Source organism: Chelmon rostratus, chromosome 11, assembly GCF_017976325.1.
Source record: "Chelmon rostratus isolate fCheRos1 chromosome 11, fCheRos1.pri, whole genome shotgun sequence".
Classification (NCBI taxonomy): Eukaryota; Metazoa; Chordata; class Actinopteri; order Chaetodontiformes; family Chaetodontidae; genus Chelmon; species Chelmon rostratus.
This window is the reverse complement of record NC_055668.1, coordinates 25,750,268-25,771,109: the sequence shown is the minus strand read 5'-3', so window position 1 is coordinate 25,771,109 and position 20,842 is coordinate 25,750,268. Positions and strand designations below refer to the sequence as shown.

The following is a 20,842-nucleotide window of genomic DNA, read 5'->3' as shown; positions in this document are numbered from 1 at the left end:
TCCTCGTCTCCTTCTCTAAAGGCCGTGTTACGGGCCTTCAGCAGCCTGTGGACCTCACCTGTCAGCCACGGCTTTTGATTGGCCCGGACAGTGATGGTCTTTGTTACTGTTACATCATCGATGCATTTGGTGATGTAAGCAGTGACGACGTCTGTGTACTGGGAGGCTGCTCAGAAAACTGACGGGCCGGGAAACCAATGAGCTGCAGGGACAGCTGCCGTCTGTCGCCAAAGGCTGCTGGCACCACACTGTGGCAAAGCTGTTTATTAGTTTCTTATTTTATGGCGATAAAATCTGTTTTTTCACCGCGTGTCTATCCTGTTTCATCCACCTGAGATCTCAACTTTTCACAGTCTGCGGGGAGCGTCATGTCCTGCTGCGTTCACGGCACTTGGACAGCTAAAATTCAACCCTTGAAAAATTCCGACAGGCCACAACCTTTCATATATATTTTACAAAAAACAATATGAATATTATTGCAGCTGGGGTAGCAAAGCATTTTGAAGGGATTGCAGCTACCACAGTAGATCTCTTGTGAACCTCGCTCCATCCTCGCTGTGAACCACTGAGCCTTTTAATCATGATACTATCAACCGGTTTACCTGTGGAATGTTCCAAACAGGTGTTTTTGGAGCGTTCCACATCTTTCCCAGTCTGTTGTTGCTCTTGTTTGTTTGAAACTTGTTTGTCTTGCTGCATCAGATTCAGAATAACCAGATATTTACAAAAATCAACGAAGATGATGAGGTCAAAGATAAAATATATTGTCGTTGTGCTGTTTTATGAGTATGTGTCAAAAAGGTGGAGCATCACATTCTGTTTTATTCAGGTTTTATGTTGGGTATGCACATCAAATGGAAATATTCTTGGTGTTTTGTGCATGTTACCCAAAATATATCCACACATACAGTAACAAGCTGGGCTTCTGAAAACTTTGGTATGTTCACTGGACCCATGAGGGCACCTTTCAGAGAATTAAAAACAGTTTTCAGACAATATATTGAAACTAAATGTACATTGCAGCTTTGATTTGTGATGCTTTATCAATGAGTGTGCTCAGATGTTACATTTTCCACATTAAAAATAACTAAAAATATTTAGTGTCTGTCTATTATCTCATTGTCATAAATGAGATATAGTTCATATCGATCCAAACACTTCATAGAAGGAGGCAAGATGATTTTTAGTTTGAAGGTCTGTTGCCACACTCTCATCATTTTTAATGCACTGTTTTGCCACTAGATGGACACCTAAGATTCAGATCTATACAGTGATGTCACATGAATGATTTGTTGTCTTTTAACTCATGTTTAATCATTTGTGTGGTTACTGCATTACTTTAAGTATCATTTACAATTAACATCATGGAATTAGATTTGTAATGACAGTGTTATTGATTAACACTTCCAACAGATATTGTAAGTGTGTGGATAGTGTGACACAAAATCCTTCTGAAAGTGATCCCCAGTAATCATCCCAGAGCTCCATCATGTTACAACAAACAACCTTTGAGTGAGAGGTGACAGGGCTGCTGTCCCAGGCTGTGCTCCGTTAGCATCAACATGTCTTCATGTCCCCCACACATGTCCTCTTTTTAGTCACACATATCCTGTCATTCATCCATACATGCTTCACAGAGCTGACTACATCCAAATCTCCAGGCTCCACTCTTATGACTCAAATAAAGTAATTGGATTCTGTAACATTTTGTGTGTCTGTGTGCACTCTTCCTTTTTCCCCCAACCACAGACTACTTCTCTTTCTTGGATGAAAATTGTTTTTGTACTGTCATTTCCATGTTGCCCTAAACATCAGTGAGCCAGGACTGGTAAAACCAGGGTCATCACAATGTCTAACTCCAGTCTTATCTCAGTTTAAGGTACAGTGTGTTGCTTTTGCTCGACAATAAACATATTTCTTTTTGTTCTGCAACTTTCCGTCTGCCAGACTTTAACAAGAGCCAAGAGCATATTGAAGAATGAAGAGATGTATCCAGAATGTTGTATTTGTATTTCATATACACAAATTCATATTTCACACTATTCACACTGAACAGCAACCAACATATGAATGCAAAATAAGAAAATATGATAAAATGAGTAAAACTGACAGTCACTGAGATCCATTGGATCCTGTCTACTGCTCAGAAAGTTGCTGTGTTAAAAGGTCAGAAGCTGAATTTATCATCACATGACGTCACATTGCTGTGTCTGTCAAATGTAGTGGCTAGAACCCAAGGATAATTTTAGAAAACAGAGTCGACCACCCACCCCTCTGGAACTTTACACTCACAGGTTGGACAGCCCAGTGAAAAATATGAGAAGAAGAAGAGGCAGCATGTAAGAGGAAGACAAGCAGGAAAGAGAGGAGAAACTTTCCATTGTGTTAAAATTGTTAAATAAATTGAGAATTACAATCAGCCCAGCCAAACTAAAAGAGGACAGCGTTGTTGGTCAATGTGTAAGCATTTGCCATTTTGTTTTATCACCACTTTAATATGTTATGTATGTTCAGTGAGGACAAAAAATGACATCTCAGTCTATTTAAAGGAGTCAGTGGTCTGACATGCCCTGAGGTCCATTGGGACCAGTTGCAGATGATGTAGTTCTGTTGGCTTCATCAGACCGTGACCTTATCATTCACAGGAGCACGTTGCAGTCAACTGGGAAGCTGTCGAGATGAGAGTCAGCACCTCCAGTTCTCAGGCCATGGCTGGGAGTGAGTTGTTGCCCCAAGTGAAGGAGTTTAAGTATCTCAGGTTCTTGTTAATGAGTGAGAACAAAATGAAGCATTGACTGCACTGATTTACCACTTTAGTGCAGACATTGACGATTGCAGGTGCATCGTCAGCAGTAACATGGTCACTATGGTAAAGAGAGAGTTGAGCTCAGAGGGAGCTGGGATTTGGACTTACCAGTCAGTCTGCATTTGGTTTTCTGGCCACAACCAGCTGTTGCAGGAGGGCTTGGAGTAGACCCAGAACAGACTGGAAAGATTATACATCTCATCTGGCTTGGGAGTGCGTCACAATCCCTCAACAGGAGCTGGGAAACATCGTTGGGCAGAGGAGCATCTTACTACCTTGCTCAGCCTGGTGCCACCACAATGGATGGATGGATGGATGGATTAATGGCTAGCCTCAATCAGCTATTCAGACGCCAGTAATCTCTCACTGTCTGTACGTATTGATTTCATAAACTACATATAATGATCAATCAAGGCCCTCACTCTGAGCTTCTGGTTTCACGATAGGCATATAGACCTACGGTGGGTAGTTTAATTAAATTCATTAATAAATGTGAAAGATCATATTTTTGGTGTTAATTCTCAGGTAAGATAAAATATTTTATACATCTGTTGTACCAAAAGGTTAAAAATCCCTGATGATATAACATTATAACAACATACAATTGACAACAAAACACACTGAAATGGGGTCACATTCTCAAATTTTAATATTTTTTACACCTACAATTTTGTCACACTGGACAAGTAAAAGCAAAAAGCGGAATTACCCTGCTGCACAACAGCATCTTCCCAAAATCGCAAATTACAAAAACAGTACACCTGAATGCAAAGAAAAGTCAAATATTACAAATATATTGTATTATATTATTACATTGTGTCTTGAGACACTTTCAGAACCAGGGAAAACTAATGTGTATGTCCAATGAACTACACAACACAGAAACCAATCGGAGAGAGAAAATTCCTAATGTGTATGAATGTGCTGTGAGAGCAGTGATCCAACCATCACACTACACTTTGATATTTTACATACTTTGATTGGAATTAATGTGCACCTTCCAACACAATACATTTGTTTTTTGGATACAAAAATTTGTGTGACGACTCTACACTAGTATTTACTGGTCTATATTATATTTGGAGACAGCAGATACGACTGTACACACAGGAAGGCTAACAATTGAGCGATCCTAAAAAGGTCAATGACGTCTTTGCTTCTTTTTATAAAGTTTTGTACAGCTCTGAGAATTGCTTTGATAAATTTGCATGTGAAGGCTTTTTAAATAATATTCATATGGAAAGTCTCTCCACTAATGAATCTGAACAGCTAAATGCCTCTATAACCGCTCATGAAATTGAGACAGCTGCAAAAGCCATGCATAAAGGTAAATCACCGGGCCCAGATGGGATCCCGCCTGAGTTTTATGTTACCTTCTGGCCCTTAATTGGTCCCTTACTTGTTGACATGATACAGTTTTCGCTTGGAATTGGTTCTTTTTTTAGAGATGTTAACACTGCTTTAATCACCTTGCTTCTTAAAAAAGACAAGGACCCGGTGGAATGTGCTAGTTACAGGCCTACATCGCTTTTAAATGCAGACTTAAAAATATATGCCAAAGTGTTGGCTTTGCGACTTCAGGGTCACATGACCAAACACATACACAGTGATCAGACAGGATTCATTAAATGTAGATTAGCCTCAGACAATGTCAGGAGACTCCTACATGTCATGGATGTTGCCCAAGGCCTGAGCAACCCAGCAGCAGTCCTTTCACTTGACGCAATGAAGGCCTTTGACCGCCTAGAGTGGCCTTTTTTGTGGTCCGTGTTGGAGGCCATGGGTTTTGGTGCTCCATTTATGAACATGATTAAGGTATTGTATAACAATCCAACAGCTGTAGTGCTTACGGGCAAGAAGTGCTCTTCCCCCTTTGTTATCTCAAGAGGCTCAAGACAGGGCTGTCCCCTAAGCCCAATGCTGTTTGCGCTTTCCCTTGAGCCACTGGCACAGACCATCCGTCAGTCACCTGATCTATCACCAATCGCAATCAATGGAACACGTCACCATATTTCATTATATGCTGACGATGTCTTATTGTATCTCAATAACGATGTGCAAGGTCTCTCGCATATTTTGTCCATTTTTGATCGGTATGGTAAATTATCTGGTTTTAAAATAAACTGGCTTAAATCAGCTTTGTTACCGCTAAATCAGGCAATGGTTAATGCCTCCGTCCCTGCAACTATTCCAGTTGTCAAAAACTTTACATATTTGGGCATAGAAATTTTTCCTTCAATTCCAGTGACAGCCAAAAACAATTATAACAGTTTATTCAGTAAAATTACTTCTGACTTAGACAGGTGGTCTACATTGCCAAACTCACCTCAGAGTAGGTTGTCAATAATTAAAATGAACATTCTTCCTAGAGTAAATTTTTTCAGTTCCATGTTACCTGTCCCACCGCCTTCCAAGTATTGGAGTAAATTGCAGACAGTAGTAAAAAAATTTTATGGCAATCCAAACAGCCTTGCATCAGTCTTTCTGCAATGCAGAGGGAGAGACAGGCTGGTGGTCTGTCTCCAGCTTTTAAACTTTACAGTTGGGCATTTACACTTAGACCATTATTAACCTGGCTACAGCCTGAGGTGCCAGTGTCTTGGCGTGCGCTGGAGGAGAGCTTGGTGAGCCCTTGTTCTCTCCTAGATCTTTTGTTTTCAAACATATCCATAGCTCAATGTCGTCGGGAGTTCGGCCCCATTGTCTCACAAATGTTATCAGTATGTAGATCAGCGGAGAAGCTGTGTGGATGCCCCTCTGCATGGAACCCCGGTTCCCTGCTGTATAACAATACTAGAATTTTGATGGTGGCCATCCTATTCAGTTTCCTTGCTGGAAAGACAGGGGTGTGCGTGCACTGGGGGACATTTATGGTAATGAGGGCTTACATTCCTTTCAAGAATTATGCTCAAAATTTAATTTACCAAGTTCTTCTTTTTTCTTTTATTTGCAACTGCGATCAGCTCTAAAGGCTAGTGGAGTTCCATTACAGAGTCCTCTCACACCACACTCATTTCATAAAATTCTACTCAGCACAAGAGGCACAAGTGGTTTGGTTTCCAAACTCTATCGGTTAATGTTACAGCACAACATCCCTTGGCATTAGATGCTTTATGGAGGGCTGACATCCTTGATCTGGACCCAGCTTTTGATTGGAACAAAGTCTGGTCCAACATAGTATTAGTATCCAGGAATCCTGATCACCAGTAAATACATTATAACTTTGTCCACCTAGTGTACTTGACACAGAGGAAACTTTCCGCTCCATGAAAGCTACTGGTACTTTCTTTCATATGTTTTGGGAATGCTCCAGATTCTGGGGGATTGTAGCCTCCAACCTTTCAAAGATATTTGGGATTGATTGTCCTCATTCGCCCTTTGCCCTCATTTTAAATGATCTCTCTAATTTGGGCTTAACGTTGAACCAAAAGAGAGCATTATTAGCTGGATTTACAGCAGCAAAAAAGCTGGTGGCCAAGCGTTGGAAGCCTCCACACTTGCTTTCTTTTCGAATATGGGTTCTAACATATCTAGATATTGTGTACCTGGAAGTATCAACAGCCCGAGTGCATGGGGGCGAAAAGAGAAAACAATAGAAATGTGGCAATCACTGTCTGTACACCTCAAAAGCTTTTTAAACGAATTATTTCTAGGAATAGTGGCCTGGACTGGGGTGGGATGTTTTTTTTTTCTTCTCTTTTCCCCTTTTTCTTTTTCCTTTTATGGTCTTTTAATTATTTTCGATTGTTATTGTTCTATTCTTGGCATGCATATTGCTCTTGTTCAGAGGCACTGGTTGTAATCTTTTTCTGTATTGCTGCATATGCATCTGTAAATAAAGTAAAAATTTGATCACAAAAAAAAGGAACACTAGCAATTTGTGCTCATCATTGGCTCTGATGCCTCGGCCTCAGAGTTGTTTCTGCTCAGTTTCTCATTCTCGTTATGTTCTGTGGCAGCATCTGTTGGTGTCTGTGGTTGTGCTGTTTGCTGGACTTTCACTTTGAACACATCCCACTTCTCAGGAAGCATGCCTTTGTTGAAGAGCACAGAAGCCAGGTAGGAGAATGACAAGATGGCAGCAATGGCAGACAGCATGGAGATGGTCCTGACTGGAGAGTACTGGACATAAACCCCGTCCTCAAGAGTGCATCCTGGGAAGTGTATGACTGGTGCTAACCCGAGAGATGGGTCTCCACTGAGCAGTCTCAACACAACTCCCACCAGGCAGCCCATAATAGCCCCGTAACCATTGGAGATGTTGAAGAAGAGGACACAGAGGAGTTGAGGGAAGACTACAATGTAGGCCACTTCACCACCAAGGAACCAGAACACTATGACGCTGTTTTTCAGGTTGGTGAGTGATGTACCAACCAAGCCCACGACCACCACAGCAGCACGAATTGCCCACTGACTCTCTCTGTCTGATGCCTGAGGAAGAGAAAAGAGAGGAAGAAGAATTAAAGCCGCAAGCAGCGATAAAGGGCCCTCGCACCGACGGCTCGAAGCGAGCCCATCATCTTTTCCTATATGGCCAGATCATCATATTGACCTTCTTTGTTACCGGGCAAACAGATCAGAAGGGATATGAGCTACAAAAGTATTTGCACAGTACAGAGACACGAGTAAAGTAAGCGATAGAATAATATTGTTAAAATCAAATTGTAAACTTTCCAACATTTCAATTGGCTTCGGAGGCTGTTGTTGAAGTGCATACCACTATTAGCTTCTAATGAATCCCACCTCACACACACAGAAAGAGAGAGAGATAGAGAGGGAGAGAGAAAGATGAAGAAGAAGAAGGAGAAGAACTGTGCAACAGTTCATGCAGTGGCAAGACTGCACAGTTTTCTAATATTTGTTTTTCTATTTTTTAAAAAGATACCTAAATTCATCGAGCCGCCATTTTGTTATTTTACGAGATCTCGAAAAACCCTCCGCAATTCTTCAGCGTCAATGCCTTGAGCTCATGTGGAAAAGATTCTACGCTCATTGGATGTACGGTGTAGGACAAGTACATCAAATACAACATTTTTAGTACCTAATTCATCTACCACATGGTGGCGCTATGCTATATTTTCACTTATAAGACATAGAAATGTTTGTAGTCATAATACACAATACCCTGTGAAGGCACAGCACTGGGAAATACTGCACACATTTTTAATGTATTTTTTTCTATTTTCTAAAAAGATACCTAAATTCATTGAGCCGCCATCTTTTTTTTACGAGATCCCAAAAAACCCTCCGCAATTCTTCATCGTTAATGCCTTGAGCTCATGTGGACAAAAAAATAGGCTCATCGAATGTAGGACAAGTTAATCAATTTCCATTGTATGTAAATTTTAAAAAAGTCCAATTATCTCACTTCCTGTTGGGCTTGGCCATGGCATCAAAGAACCTTTTTTGTTCATCTTGGTATGATACACACCCCCATAGAAGGATTAGTCCGTAACTTGTACAGTATGCTGGCCCCGTCCCTTTATCACATTAGGGGGCGCTATCGACCACCTAGGCTCTGCTAGGGGCGAGGCTTTTTTTGTGTACGTACCTGCCACCCTACCGAACACCGGTGCAAAATTTCCTTCGAATTCGCACATGGCAACCCCCCCTCAATTGCCCAAACGTCCGTGGAGACAAAATAATAATAATAATAATAAACATTACTAAAACAATAGGGCCTCGCACCTTCGGTGCTCGGGCCCCAACAAGTTAACAGCAAATGACTGGAACTATCCTGCTTTCATACACCTCCCTCTAGTCTTCTTCATTCTTCCTCCTACACTGTTTGTCCAACAAGCCACTTTGTCTTGCACTCCATCGCCTCTCTTCCAAAATAAACTTCACAATAACAAACTGTGGCTTATTCAGCTTTTTTCATTGTGGTGAAGCAGATTCAAAAACAAGTGCATTCTTTCACCTGAGGCCTCAGGATGTTCCTGTAGATGTTAACACTGAAGACAGAAGCTGCAGAAAGCAAAGCAGAGTCAGCTGATGACATCACAGCGGCAGCCACACATCCAGTACCAATGATGGCAATGAAGAATGGGGTGAGGTGCTGCAGGGCGATGGGCAGAACGAGAGCTGCTTCCCCACGCTCATATGGAGAAGGAGAACCATAGGTAGTCAGGTTCCAGTCTGAGGCATGGACACAAGAGAGGGAAAGACTGAAAAAATGCTCCCATGATTGTTTGAGTGATTTTAAGACAAGACTACTGTTTCTACTAATCTATGAACTAAGCACTGTGTGATAAGATATAAGGAGCAAGGTGGGGCCAGTTAATCTTTTTACAAAGGCCTGTCATTCAAATCACCTTTCACGCAGTCGGCACTAATGTATAGGCAACCCTTGATCATTTGGCCTCCACTCTGATACATGGAATCTAAGAATATTCTCCTGAAGAGCCTGAAATATTGATCACTGAGTGAAGCAAACACGGAAACATCATAAACACCATGATCCATTTGTCAAAAGGAAAGTGGTGTAGTGAAATGTTGGCAGACTAACACTGAGGTGCTAAACATCAGCATGTAAGCATTATCAATGTGAGCTTATTCACGATCATTTATCATCAAGCAGCACTGTGTTCTAAGAGGACTGTGGACGTTTTAAAGATTATTCAAAGGAGGATTGCATGTAGCTGGTTCAAAAGTTGTTTAATACAAAGACATAGGCACATGAGCATAGGCACTCACACTGTTAATTATGGCCCTTTGTCAGGGTGTGCCGCAGGTATTCATTTTGGGCCCTCCCCTGTTTACAAATGATTTTGTGTTTCATTTCGACCTTGCATCAAGTTCATCGTTATGTAGATGACACTACTTTATATTGTGGTGCTGGTTTTGCCTATTTAATTATGTAGAAACCACAACGTCTCTGTTTACCTCATGCAAATACAACAAAATTCATTGCTTCCAACATTCAGAATAAAATCCAGTCAAACGTCAAAAGTTTGGACACTCCTTCCCATTCAGTGTTTTTTCTTTATTTTTATTATTTTCAACATTGTAGATGAATACTAAAGTCATCAAAACTCTGAAAGATCAACAAAATATGTTTTATATTTTGGATTCGAAGTAGCCACCTTTTGCTTTAATAACAGCTTTGCACATTGTTGGCAGTCCCTCAGCCAGGTAACGTGTGACTTGTCAAAAGTCAATAAGTGGAATTTTTAGCCTTTGGAATTCTTAATAGAAATTTGAGACCGTCAGTTGTGTTGTGCCAGTGTTGTGGTTTTATACAGTAAATGGTCCTATTTGACAACAACAATATCAATTAATATTTTGGCAAGAAACTGCTAACCAAGTAAAGAGAAACAACAAGCCATTAAGCCACTTTAAGATATGAAGGTCAGTCAAACATTGAAGGAACTTCAAATGCAGATGCAAACTTGAAACTGACTCTCACAAGTATAGCCCTCAGAAAGGAAGACCAAGAGTTCCTTCTGCTGAAGTCTCAGATATTGTCAATTAATGGCATCTCAAATTAGTGTGCACATAAATGCTTTACAGATTTAAGGTAGCAGACACAAGTCAACATCAACTGTCCAAAAGAGACTGTGTGATTCGGGTCTTCATGGTCAAATTGCTGCAAGAAACCACTGCAGATGGAGACCAAGAAGAAGAAGAGAGAGAAGAGAACTGCTTGGGCTGAGAAAAAGGTGAAGGTATGGTACCTGCATGTGTTGTTCCTATTGTTAACCATGGAGCAGGGGTGGTGTGGGGAAGCTTTGATCCTGAAACTGGTCCCAATTTATTCCAAATTCAAGGCACACTTAACCAGCAAGGCTACCACAGCAAACTTTTGACTGGTACTATAGATAAGATACATTTGCATCAATCTCCACTGTGACCATATTTAATATTGAGGAGATCTCAAAGTCAAATGGTCGAACGTTTTCACAGTTTACCCCAGTACCCCAGAAGCTGTTCATACCTGTGGATGCAGCAGCTGCCCCAAGCAGTATAAGAGGTATCCCAGATATAAGAAAGATGAAAGCAGCAACAACACATGTGAGCTTGGCTGTGGCTAAGGAAGAAGCCGACATGGTCCTCTGATGGACACACTGGAACCCCTGAGACCCCAGAGCCTGAAGCATAAAACAGACAGTTAGTTAATTCAATCACTTGTGTGGTGTCAGCATCAGGTAAATGCTGCAAAATGTCTGCCTGCTACTAGCACCAAAGAATGGATATACACAGTCATAGAAAAGTTATTTTTACCTTGACATTAACAGAGATGCTGTTTCAGATAATAGCATTTTCCTACAACCACCCTGATTCTTTAGTTACAATAAAAAACAGTCTACTATTTGTATATTATTATTATTTCTCATAATTCTGAATCTATATGTAAAAACTAAACTAAACTGTGTTTGATATAGGCTGTATCGTTGCTTCCTTACAAAGAATAAGAAGTTATCAATCAGTATCCAGATCTTTTTCAGGTCTGGTTGACCAATCCAGGGAGCATGTAAGGTGTTGTTCATCAGTGTCTGGCTAATGTCCATGGTGTGAGGATTCATCATGACAAAGGGAACACAGAGCGACTGCAGAGACAAATAAAAATGGGAATGTTAAACACAAACAACTTTTAAAGGCATCCTTTGGAGTTTTTGATGCCTTGTCAATGAAAATTTCATTGACATGCTCAATGACAATAAAGACTCTTGAATCTTGAATGCCTTGTGTACAATTCCTCAGAACACAAAGGCAGACAGTGTAAAAACTAAAGGTATAGTAAACTCACCAAGCTGATCAATATGAGGAAAAGCTGTATAACATCTGTGTAGGCCACAGAGTAGAGGCCTCCCAGCAGTGTGTAGATAATGGCGACGGCAGCAGAGATCCAGATGCACACAGTAAAGGACAAATCGAGGACTACACTCATGATTCCTCCTGTCAAACACATTTTATCAGTGAAATTTTAGGACCAGTCATTGTGTTAATATCACCAGTTCATATTTATTGTAGTCACTCACTCCCACAACTCATCGCCACAGCAAAGGTAGGAATTTCCATCCATACATGTATTGTACTGAACTGATAAAGGCAGTGTAAACATACAGTTACAAATGAATATGTATGTAAAGTGCATTTGTATGTACTGTACCTAAACCAAGTAGTGAGGTGGGCAGCCAGACCAAATCAATAATTAGAGAAGCCAGGCTCAGTCCAGCTGTTAGTACTTTTCCATACTTGATGTAGAAAGGGTCCAGCATCGTCATACAGTTTCTCTCTCTCATTGGCTTGGCAAACACCAAGCCAGCTTGATTTAAAATAAGAACAGACCACATCACAATGTTAGAAAAGCTGGATCAAAGGTGTGGAGATTAATTTGTTTTTAGAAGAGCAGCCATGCGGAGCTTTTCAGCATTTGAGCAACAGTGGCTAATTATATTCTGTAAATAAGCATTGTGACTGTTGAAACGGTGATGAATACAAGTTTTTTAATTAATGTCAAGCTATGAGGTAGCCATTGTCATTATTCATCCGTTCTGACATATCGTAATTCATATTTTTTAGATCCAAAGGCTATATTTTTTTTATTACACATGCAGACATAAAGTAGCCTGTCAGATGTAATTTGAAACACTCACTGATAACAAAAGACGAGCCGTATGCCATCAACATCACGACTGCCCAGGTTAGTCCCAAGGAAGGCGTGTACACCATCTCAACTGTGCCAACAATGAGGCCTCCTCCAACCCATGTAGCTACAAGATGGATTAACACACAGCAACACACAGTAATTTAGTGGACAAACAGCAGCTATTTGGACAGAAGACAAAAACTTGGCTGATAATTCATCATCATTAAGAAACTTTCACAAGAATCATCTCATGATGTCATAATCACACAATTTTGTCACTGTCTAAAATCCTGTTGTCCAAATTAATGTTTCCACAAAGTTTGTTCGTAAACCAAATAAAAATATTTATTCCATGTTTTGTTTCAGACATTCGAATCAATCTGTGTGATGTAATAATAACAGTGGGGGTGAAGAGAGGTCACTGCAAAAATTGAAACGTTTCTATTAATTTGGATTGATTATATCTTCCCTATTAGGCTTGTTAAATTTTCAGTGAAATTAAAAACTGTCAAACAGTGAACATGGGGTCTTAGGTTTGGGGCCCTGTGACACTTTTACTTTGTTCAGTTCAGCCTTGATTATGAGACAAAATGTTTCAACTCTTTGTGAAAGAGTTCTACAAACAGTTTCAAACCTCCTGCTGTCTTGGTGAGTCTGACGTAAACAGTAGGACTCGTTAGAGTTAGGTGGCAGCAGTCATAAAGTGACGACTTGCTCCTACCACTTGTCAAAGACTCACTTGTGACTTCAGAGTGACTTAATTGACAAAGGGCTCAAAGGCTACAGACACAATAAGAATCAATCTTATTTACATTCAGCATTTAGTAAGAACTACAATATATCTGTCTTGTACTTTGAGTGCAACTACAGCAAGTGACAGTAATTTTTGGAGTCATTAACATCTACATCTACAACAAAAGTAACTATCAAGATTGTATTTAATTGTGCAAGAAAACTCAATTAATTCTTTCTTAACTAATTATTAACTTTTTAAACTCTGTTTTAGGAAACTGAACCTCCTCAACTTTCACCCAATTTACACATTCCTCATAATCATCTAAAACCACTCAATAATTTTAGATATTTGCTAGCCGATATTTCATTAGGCTTTTGTTGGCTGTTTAGGCAAGACTTCTGTGCAGTGTTTTCATCCTAATAATAATTAACTTTATTTGTATGGCACCTTTTATACAACATTCACATCTCAAAGTGCTGAACAACAAAGAAATCACATGCACCAAGTACTTTACATTAAAAAACAACAACATATAGAATGAACATAAAACAGGGATAGAAAATTAATGTAAAATATGCTGGGGAATAAAACCCACTTGATAATAAAGAAGAAATAGATAAAACTAAGGATGAAAATAGAAGTGTTAAACAATCACCAAATTCTCTATATATTTTATTACAATGGCAGTCAAAAATTTGAGACTTAATATTCGAGCATTCAAAAAGTATTTTGCCTTGTGTGCACACTCTACCAAACACCGCCTCTGAAGCTAACAAGCAAAACAGAGTCTCCCAATTTCTGCAGTAGACGCAGATTCACCACTGGCCTTGATAAAATAAGCCTATTTCAGCCTCTCTCCGAATGTCTTCTGATGGGTTTAAATGTGGGTCTAATCTGTGTCAGGCACAGCCCACAACTGCCCAAGGAAGAACCACTCCGTTGTGCCGCTGTGAGGTTTAAAAACACACACCACAGTCATTTAAAAGGTGAATCAATAACATGAGATAAATATGTAAACCCAAAAAATAGTAGCAATAACATGAATTAAAAAAATAGTGTAAAATGAGAAGAATACACAACTGGATCCAACAACATACACCCACCACCAGCACATTCTTATACTTTACTAAAACTCAGGATCATCTATTCAGTTCTGTTATGGCAGAGGGGATAAAACTCCTGGTGAACTTCACTTTCTTCCATGCTAGCAACCTCAAGTGGTGACTAAATGGGAGGATTACAAAGTTTGGATTGAGGGGTTGACTGGGGCCAAGTGCTACAGTGTGTGCTCTGCATGCAGTGGCTGTGCTGTTGGATCTGGGAGGTAGAGAGAGTCGTAGCACTTTATAGTAGTAAAATAGTAAGTAAGGTAGAGAGGACCAAAATAGAGACAGTGCAACTGTATATTTCTATTTTGATATTTTTTGTGTTTTAAACTCTGCTTTAGTAAACTAAACAACCTCAACTTCACAGTTACATTGTGTGCATCATTATAATGTACAAGCACTGATTATTCTCTAATATTTTGTAGCCCATATTTCATTCGGCTTTTGTCGGCTGTTTGAGTAGGAAATCGTGGTGTTTTCATTCGAATGATGCCATCATGAACATTTGGAATTCCCAGCGATACAGTTTCCATCCTAGTTCTGTTAACTGTGCTCTCCTCACCTGTCATTGTGAAGACCCCCACCACGCAGTTAAGGCTCCGGTTTCCCAGCAGGGCCATATCCATTCCAGTAGCTGCACTTTTCTTCTGTGCCCTTTTGGACTTGAAAGAAGCCCAGATGCCGGTCCCAAGGACCAGCAGGTAGAAAAACACCATAGCTATCACTCCTGGGATGTTGACAGCCATGTTGCACTGGTCGATTGTCTTCCCCACCTGCTGATGTCTGACTGACTAAACTACTGACTGGCTGAGTGTTTTTGAAAAGAGGCATGAACTTCCAGATAGACAGGAAAAACAAAAACCTTGTCCACTTTGAAGATGCACTGATGCCCTCTGGTGAAAATAGCTGGGTGCAGGTTTAGTTACTTCACAGGCAGAACAAAAGCCTTCATGCATTTTGAGCATCTTGTTTTGTTGCCTGATGTTTTGTTGGTTTTTAAACACTGGTCCCAGAAGAAACAATATCACTTCAGCAAGGCAAAATAATACAATGGAATTTATTTCAATAACACCAAAATCACAACAAAAGTTGTCTCATGACACTTGCATTATTGAGCAGATTGAGATCATATGTTTAAAGCATGTACAGAAATCCAACAATTATTTCCTAATGCACCTTTAATTTGATTTTTTTCATTTTACAATAGTTCACAATATTCGCATAGTAAAGCAGCTGGGACTGAAACGTGGAGTTACTATGGATGTATGGATTCCTTCAGCTGCTAAAGGTTGCAGCCACACAATAAGTATAAATATGTTCTGGAACAACCTGTTTACACAGTCGACCTGCACCATTATTTTAAATAACAATGATGCCCCACACCTATGGCTTTAACAAGTTCTCCTGGACCTCCCAAACACCAAATAAGTATTTTTTTCTCTGCCGCGGTTTTTCACATAAAACCTAACCTTATCTATGATAGCTAAAATTAGCTATCTTTAGCTCTGATAGCTGACATTAGCTGAGGTCAGTGCTTGTTCCAGCAGACTGCTTTTAGACCAGCCTGCCCCCTGTATACCCAGTCTGGATGCTATCGCCTATTGCCAACTAACCTGTTTACCTGTGGGATGTTCTAAACAGGTTTTTGAGCATTCTGCAACCTTCCCAGTCTTTTGATTTTTTGAAGTTTTGTGCATGTTTCCCACAATTGTCACACAGATTTTCAATGTAAATTAAAATTAATAAATCCTCCATCTTTGGATTAAATGACTACAGGCCAATTACCCTAATGTCTGTGGTTATGACATTATTTGAGAGACAGGTGTTGACTCAGCTGAAAGATCTTTTAGGCTGCCTGCTGGACCCCCTGCAATTTGCCTAAGGGGGCAAACAGGTTTGTGGAGGACGCATTCAGCATAGGACTGAACTGCATCCTGCAACAGGATCAAGGTACAAACTTCATGTTAAAACTGATTAAGGATGTGTACCAACTGCTTGGCACCAGGGGGCTGAGGACAGCACATTATCAACCACAAACTGACGGGCTAACGGAGAGATTTAATCAGACGTTAAAGCAAATGCTCTGTAAATTTGTCAATGAAACTGGCTTGGATTGGGATCAGTGGCTGCCCTACCTCCTGTTTGCTTATAGGAAAGTTCCACAGGCCTCCACAGACTTTTCCCCCTTCGAGTTGCATTTTGGTAGAGACATAAGGGGATCTCTGACACTCTTGAAGGAAATCTGGGAGGGTGAGACAAGTAACAAAGAGCCGGTTAATGTTGTCTGTTATGTCCTCTAGATGAAGGAGAAATTGGACAAGATCACCATGTTGGCTCAGGAGCACATGGTGGCCTCTCAACAATACCAGAAAACCTGGCCTGACCGAGTTGCCCAAAGAGGGACTTTCAGCCGGGCCAGAGGGTATTGGTGATGCTGCCCACAGAGGAGAGCAAGCTTCTTGCTTAGTGGCAAGGGCCATATGAGGTAACTCAGAAGTTAGGTCCTACCACTTCCAAAATGTCTACTCCCGATCAGGGTCGTGCCACCCGAGTTCTCCACATCAACCTACTAAAGGAGTGGGTCCCAAGACCAGAGAAAAAGGCTGTGATGCTCATCAGAGGAATTGCAGATGAAGAGGTGGAGGAACAATATTCGCCTCTACCAGTGACCTCTGCCCTTGGTTTGGGCCATCTGTCTGAACAACAGCAGTCACCAGTGAGAGCCCTCTGTACATCTGAGGTTTTAAAGGAAAATCCTGGTCATACAAATCTGATAATGCATGATATTGTTCTAAAAGAAAGTGCTGTCCCTATGCACATGAGCTACAAGATTACAAGAACACCTCCTTGGACCATTGAAAAAGGACACTGACTTAATGCTCTCCTTGGGTACCATTGGGGATCGGGTATCCCAGAGTGAGTGGTGTAACCCCATTGTCCTGGTTCCAAAGAAAGATGGTCCAATCAGGTTTTGCATTGACTTCCGTTATTTGAACTCCATTTCGAAATTTGATTCCAACATTACACCACACATTGACGACCTGATTGAGTGTTTGGGCAAGGCAAAATACCTCACCACTATTGATTTTTCCAAAGGGTATTGGCAGGTTCCACTTATCAACAGGTCCCGTGAGCTGACTTCCTTCAGGACACCTTGGGGGCTCTACCAGTTTACTGTCATGCCTTATGGGTTGCATGGATCACCAGCTACCTTCCAGAGGCTCATGGATTAGGTACTGACTGGTTTGTCTCATTTTGCATCTGCTTACCTGGATGACAGCTCAAAGAGCTATAGAAGGCGAGTGGCTCGTAGTGCTGTTAGCTCTGCTAGCTCTATTAGAAATGTTAGCACTGTTAGCTCTGTTAGCACCGTTAGCTCTCTTAGCATTAGCGCTGTTAGCTCCATTAGCATTAGCTCTGTTAGCATGTTAGCATTAGCACCGTTAGCTCTGTTAGTAAAAGGAAACTTTGGATGATAATAGAGATGGTTCATTTCCATTAAATTCATTCATGTTTATTGATTCAATTAATAAGACCAGCAGCCCCCTCCTGCCACTGTCAAAATTTCGGCGGCGCCGGAATTGTCTAGTTAGTGGCACGAGGCAACACAAGAGCCGCTCGAGCGTAACTATTGTTATCCCGCGCATTTTTTCTTCCCATTTTTCATCTTCCGGCAGAAGAAAGAGAAAACCCTCGCAAACTATATATCAAAATGTGCGGCTCAATCGGGAATGGTGTGCTATGACTTTATAGCTCTTTCGTCAATAATTCGCAAAGTTATACGCAAAAAACTGTGAAGAATTTCCCATGAGAAATGAATGGGAAATTTCCTCAAATTTCAGCCTTTTTCAATTGTTCGCTGCTTCGCCATACTTTCTCCTAGAGACTTCATTCAAACTTTAAAACATAGATAATTTTGTCGCCTCAAAATGAACCTGGCACATTTTTTGACATCTCTTATGGTTTTCGAGCTATGACCATCTGAGGACCACAAAGTTTCTCAAAAAATGCTCAGAATTTCTCCCCCTGGATGACATCATCACTTAGAGTGAAAGAGCCAGTGAGAAATCACCTGAATTTTTTTTCTAAAATTGCAGTAAAATTCAAACGGTGAATAGGAGACACATAATTTTTGGATCTTTTTGTAGACAAACCTTTCTTCTCTCATCAAAGTTCAATTTTAAAGGGTTAGCCCCTACCAAATTTAAATCTTGCACCATCTGCCCTGCTCTGCTGCTCCATTTAAACCCATACAAGCTCCTGTTTTCTGAGTCGCAGAAAAGAGCTGCTAGCTCTATTAGAAATGTTAGCACAGTTAGCGCTGTTAGCACCGTTAGCTCTGTTAGCGTTAGCACCATTAGCTTTATTGGCATCGTTAGCTGTTAGCTCCGTTAGTGTTAGCTCTGTTAGCTCTGTTAGCGATAACAGATATAGTTCATGTCGAATCAAACACTTCAAAGACGGAGGTTGAAGGTGTGTTGCCTCTCAAACCAACAGAGGCAGCCTTGTTGCATCTCTGCTGACTCCCCTGCAGTCAAGATCATTGTTGTAATATACAGTTTGTGCCATGAGAGGGACACCTAAGACTACAAACCAAACACTAATTTCACAAGAGTGATATATAGCTGTTTAACTCATGACTGATCATTTGTATGGTTCGTGCTTTTTTTTATATAAATGTCATTTGCAATTCATATTATCGAACTGGATATGTAATGATCATGATATTGATTAACACTGCCAACAGGTATTGTAAGTGTGTGGATAGTGTGACACTTTAAACATCCTTTTTCAAAATCCTTCTGAAAGTGAACCCCAGTAATCATCCCAGAGCTCCATCATGTTACAACAAACAACCTTTGAGTGAGAGGTGACAGGGTGCCAACTGCACAAAAGGGCTGCTGTCCGAGGCTGTGCTCTGTTAGCATCAACATGTCTTCATGTCCTCCACGCCTTTTCAGTTTTGCACAACACTCATGCTTCACAGTACTGACTACATTCGTGTCTCCAGGCTCCGTTCATTAAATATATTAATTGGATTTTTGTTTTGTGACTGTGTGCATACGTTTGTAACACAGCAGTGGCAGAAGCACTCGTCTGAAACCACAGAGTACTTTTATTGAAATTTAACTGTCCTACACATCAGTGAGCCAGAACTGGGAAAACATGGGCCATCACAATGCTTGACAAGGAACAGGTTTGTTTTTCTTCTGTAACTTTCCATCTGTCAGACTTTAACGAGAAACAAGAGCCTATTGAAGAATGAGAAGATATATCCAGGATGTTGTTTTTGCATTTTATATACACAAATTCATATTTCACAGAACAGCAACCAACACATGAATGTGACATAAGAAGAAAATGAGATGAAAACTAATAGTTGGTGAGGTTAATCCTGTCGACTGCTCCAAAAGTTACTCTGTTAAAAGGTCAGAAGCTGAATTTATCATCCCATGACGTCACATTGTTGTATCTGTGAAATGTAGTGGCTAGAACCCAAGGATAATTTTTGAAAACAGAGTCGACCATCCACCCCTCTGGAACTCGAAGCCTGCACTAAAAAAAAGAACATGTTGGATTTATTAAATTCAATAGTGTTATTTTCATATTACATGTTAGTATTATATTCTAGTGTCAAACACAAAACTTTCCAGTGGAGGCCTTAAAAAAGACTGTTTGTATTGTTCTCTTCAAAGATGGTTGCCTGTAACCACTAGTAACCTTTCAAAACAAAATGTCTAATTTCACTGCAGTGACAATAAGTAAAGAATTGAAATGACACTATTGCTCTACTGAAACACAAATCAACAGTGAATAATTAATGTCAGTTTTTCGGTGTTTTATCAAGTCAATCACTGCAAAGAAATTAGACCTTTTCTTTTGAAAAAGGTTACAGGCCACCATCTTGGAAGAGAACACAAACATTCTGTTTAAGGACTCTATTGTCAAGATTAAATTAAATAACAATTGCAATTGTAAAAAATTCAATGTAACTATTGAACTGATTTTAATGCAAAAACGTAAGTTACCATAGACATTAAAATAAATGATTGCTGGAATGGCAAACACTCTGTGCTATTAATTTTTTTAATCCTTAACATTGCTAATTTTTACCCCAATTAGTAATAAAAATGAACAATTGCATGTCAAAACCTTTATTCAAGAGCCGCAGGATAAACAGCGATACAGTGAGTGTCAAAAAATTCCAACACTGACCATATTGTGACATCTTGGTTCAAAACAGCCTTCTTAGAAGTAGTCTTCAAAAGTCTTTACTCCAACTGAATTAAACTAAATCCCATTTCACATGGCCATGTTAGGACTATTTAGACTGTGTACAGTTCTCCATCTCTTCACTTGTTAAGACAAATAGAAACTAAAATGGAAGAATGCTGCCAATCAGAGAACTTGTGGCAGAGAGGAAGGGGGGAAATGACTGGTCTTGTCCACATGACAGTTACAGAATAGCAGTTACAGAATAAACACTTAACAATGAACACTGTGATTTGTTGTGGGTTGCTGATTTTTCACCTGGAAATTCAACCTGTCGATCCGTCATGCTCCAACCTTCCCTCACTCAAGACCCCAAAAAACTCCTCCAC

The 20,842-nt window shown here is 40.2% G+C and overlaps 1 protein-coding gene across 1 annotated transcript; it reads right to left on the bottom strand.

Moving 5' to 3' along the window:
- Positions 1-6,676: 6,676 nt before the first annotated feature.
- Positions 6,677-14,986, bottom strand: LOC121614319 (high-affinity choline transporter 1-like). The gene is made up of 8 exons (XM_041948135.1): positions 14,803-14,986; positions 12,406-12,522; positions 11,919-12,074; positions 11,556-11,704; positions 11,212-11,355; positions 10,743-10,896; positions 8,727-8,944; positions 6,677-7,237 (listed from the first exon to the last, which is right to left on the bottom strand). Exons 1-8 carry the CDS (start codon positions 14,984-14,986, stop codon positions 6,677-6,679), a joined length of 1,683 nt encoding a protein of 560 aa, XP_041804069.1.
- Positions 14,987-20,842: the final 5,856 nt, after the last annotated feature.

What these genes read in the sequence shown, in the direction of transcription:
- LOC121614319 (XM_041948135.1), bottom strand. Translation starts at nt 14,986, where the DNA reads ATGGCTGTCAACATCCCAGGAGTGATAGCTATGGTGTTTTTCTACCTG. An exon ending in CACCTCACTACTTGGTTTAG is followed by an intron (nt 11,705 to 11,918) that starts GTACAGTACATA and finishes TGTGTTTGACAG; the next exon opens with GAGGAATCATGAGTGTAGTC. An exon ending in GGAACATCCTGAGGCCTCAG is followed by an intron (nt 7,238 to 8,726) that starts GTGAAAGAATGC and finishes TCTCTTCCTCAG; the next exon opens with GCATCAGACAGAGAGAGTCA.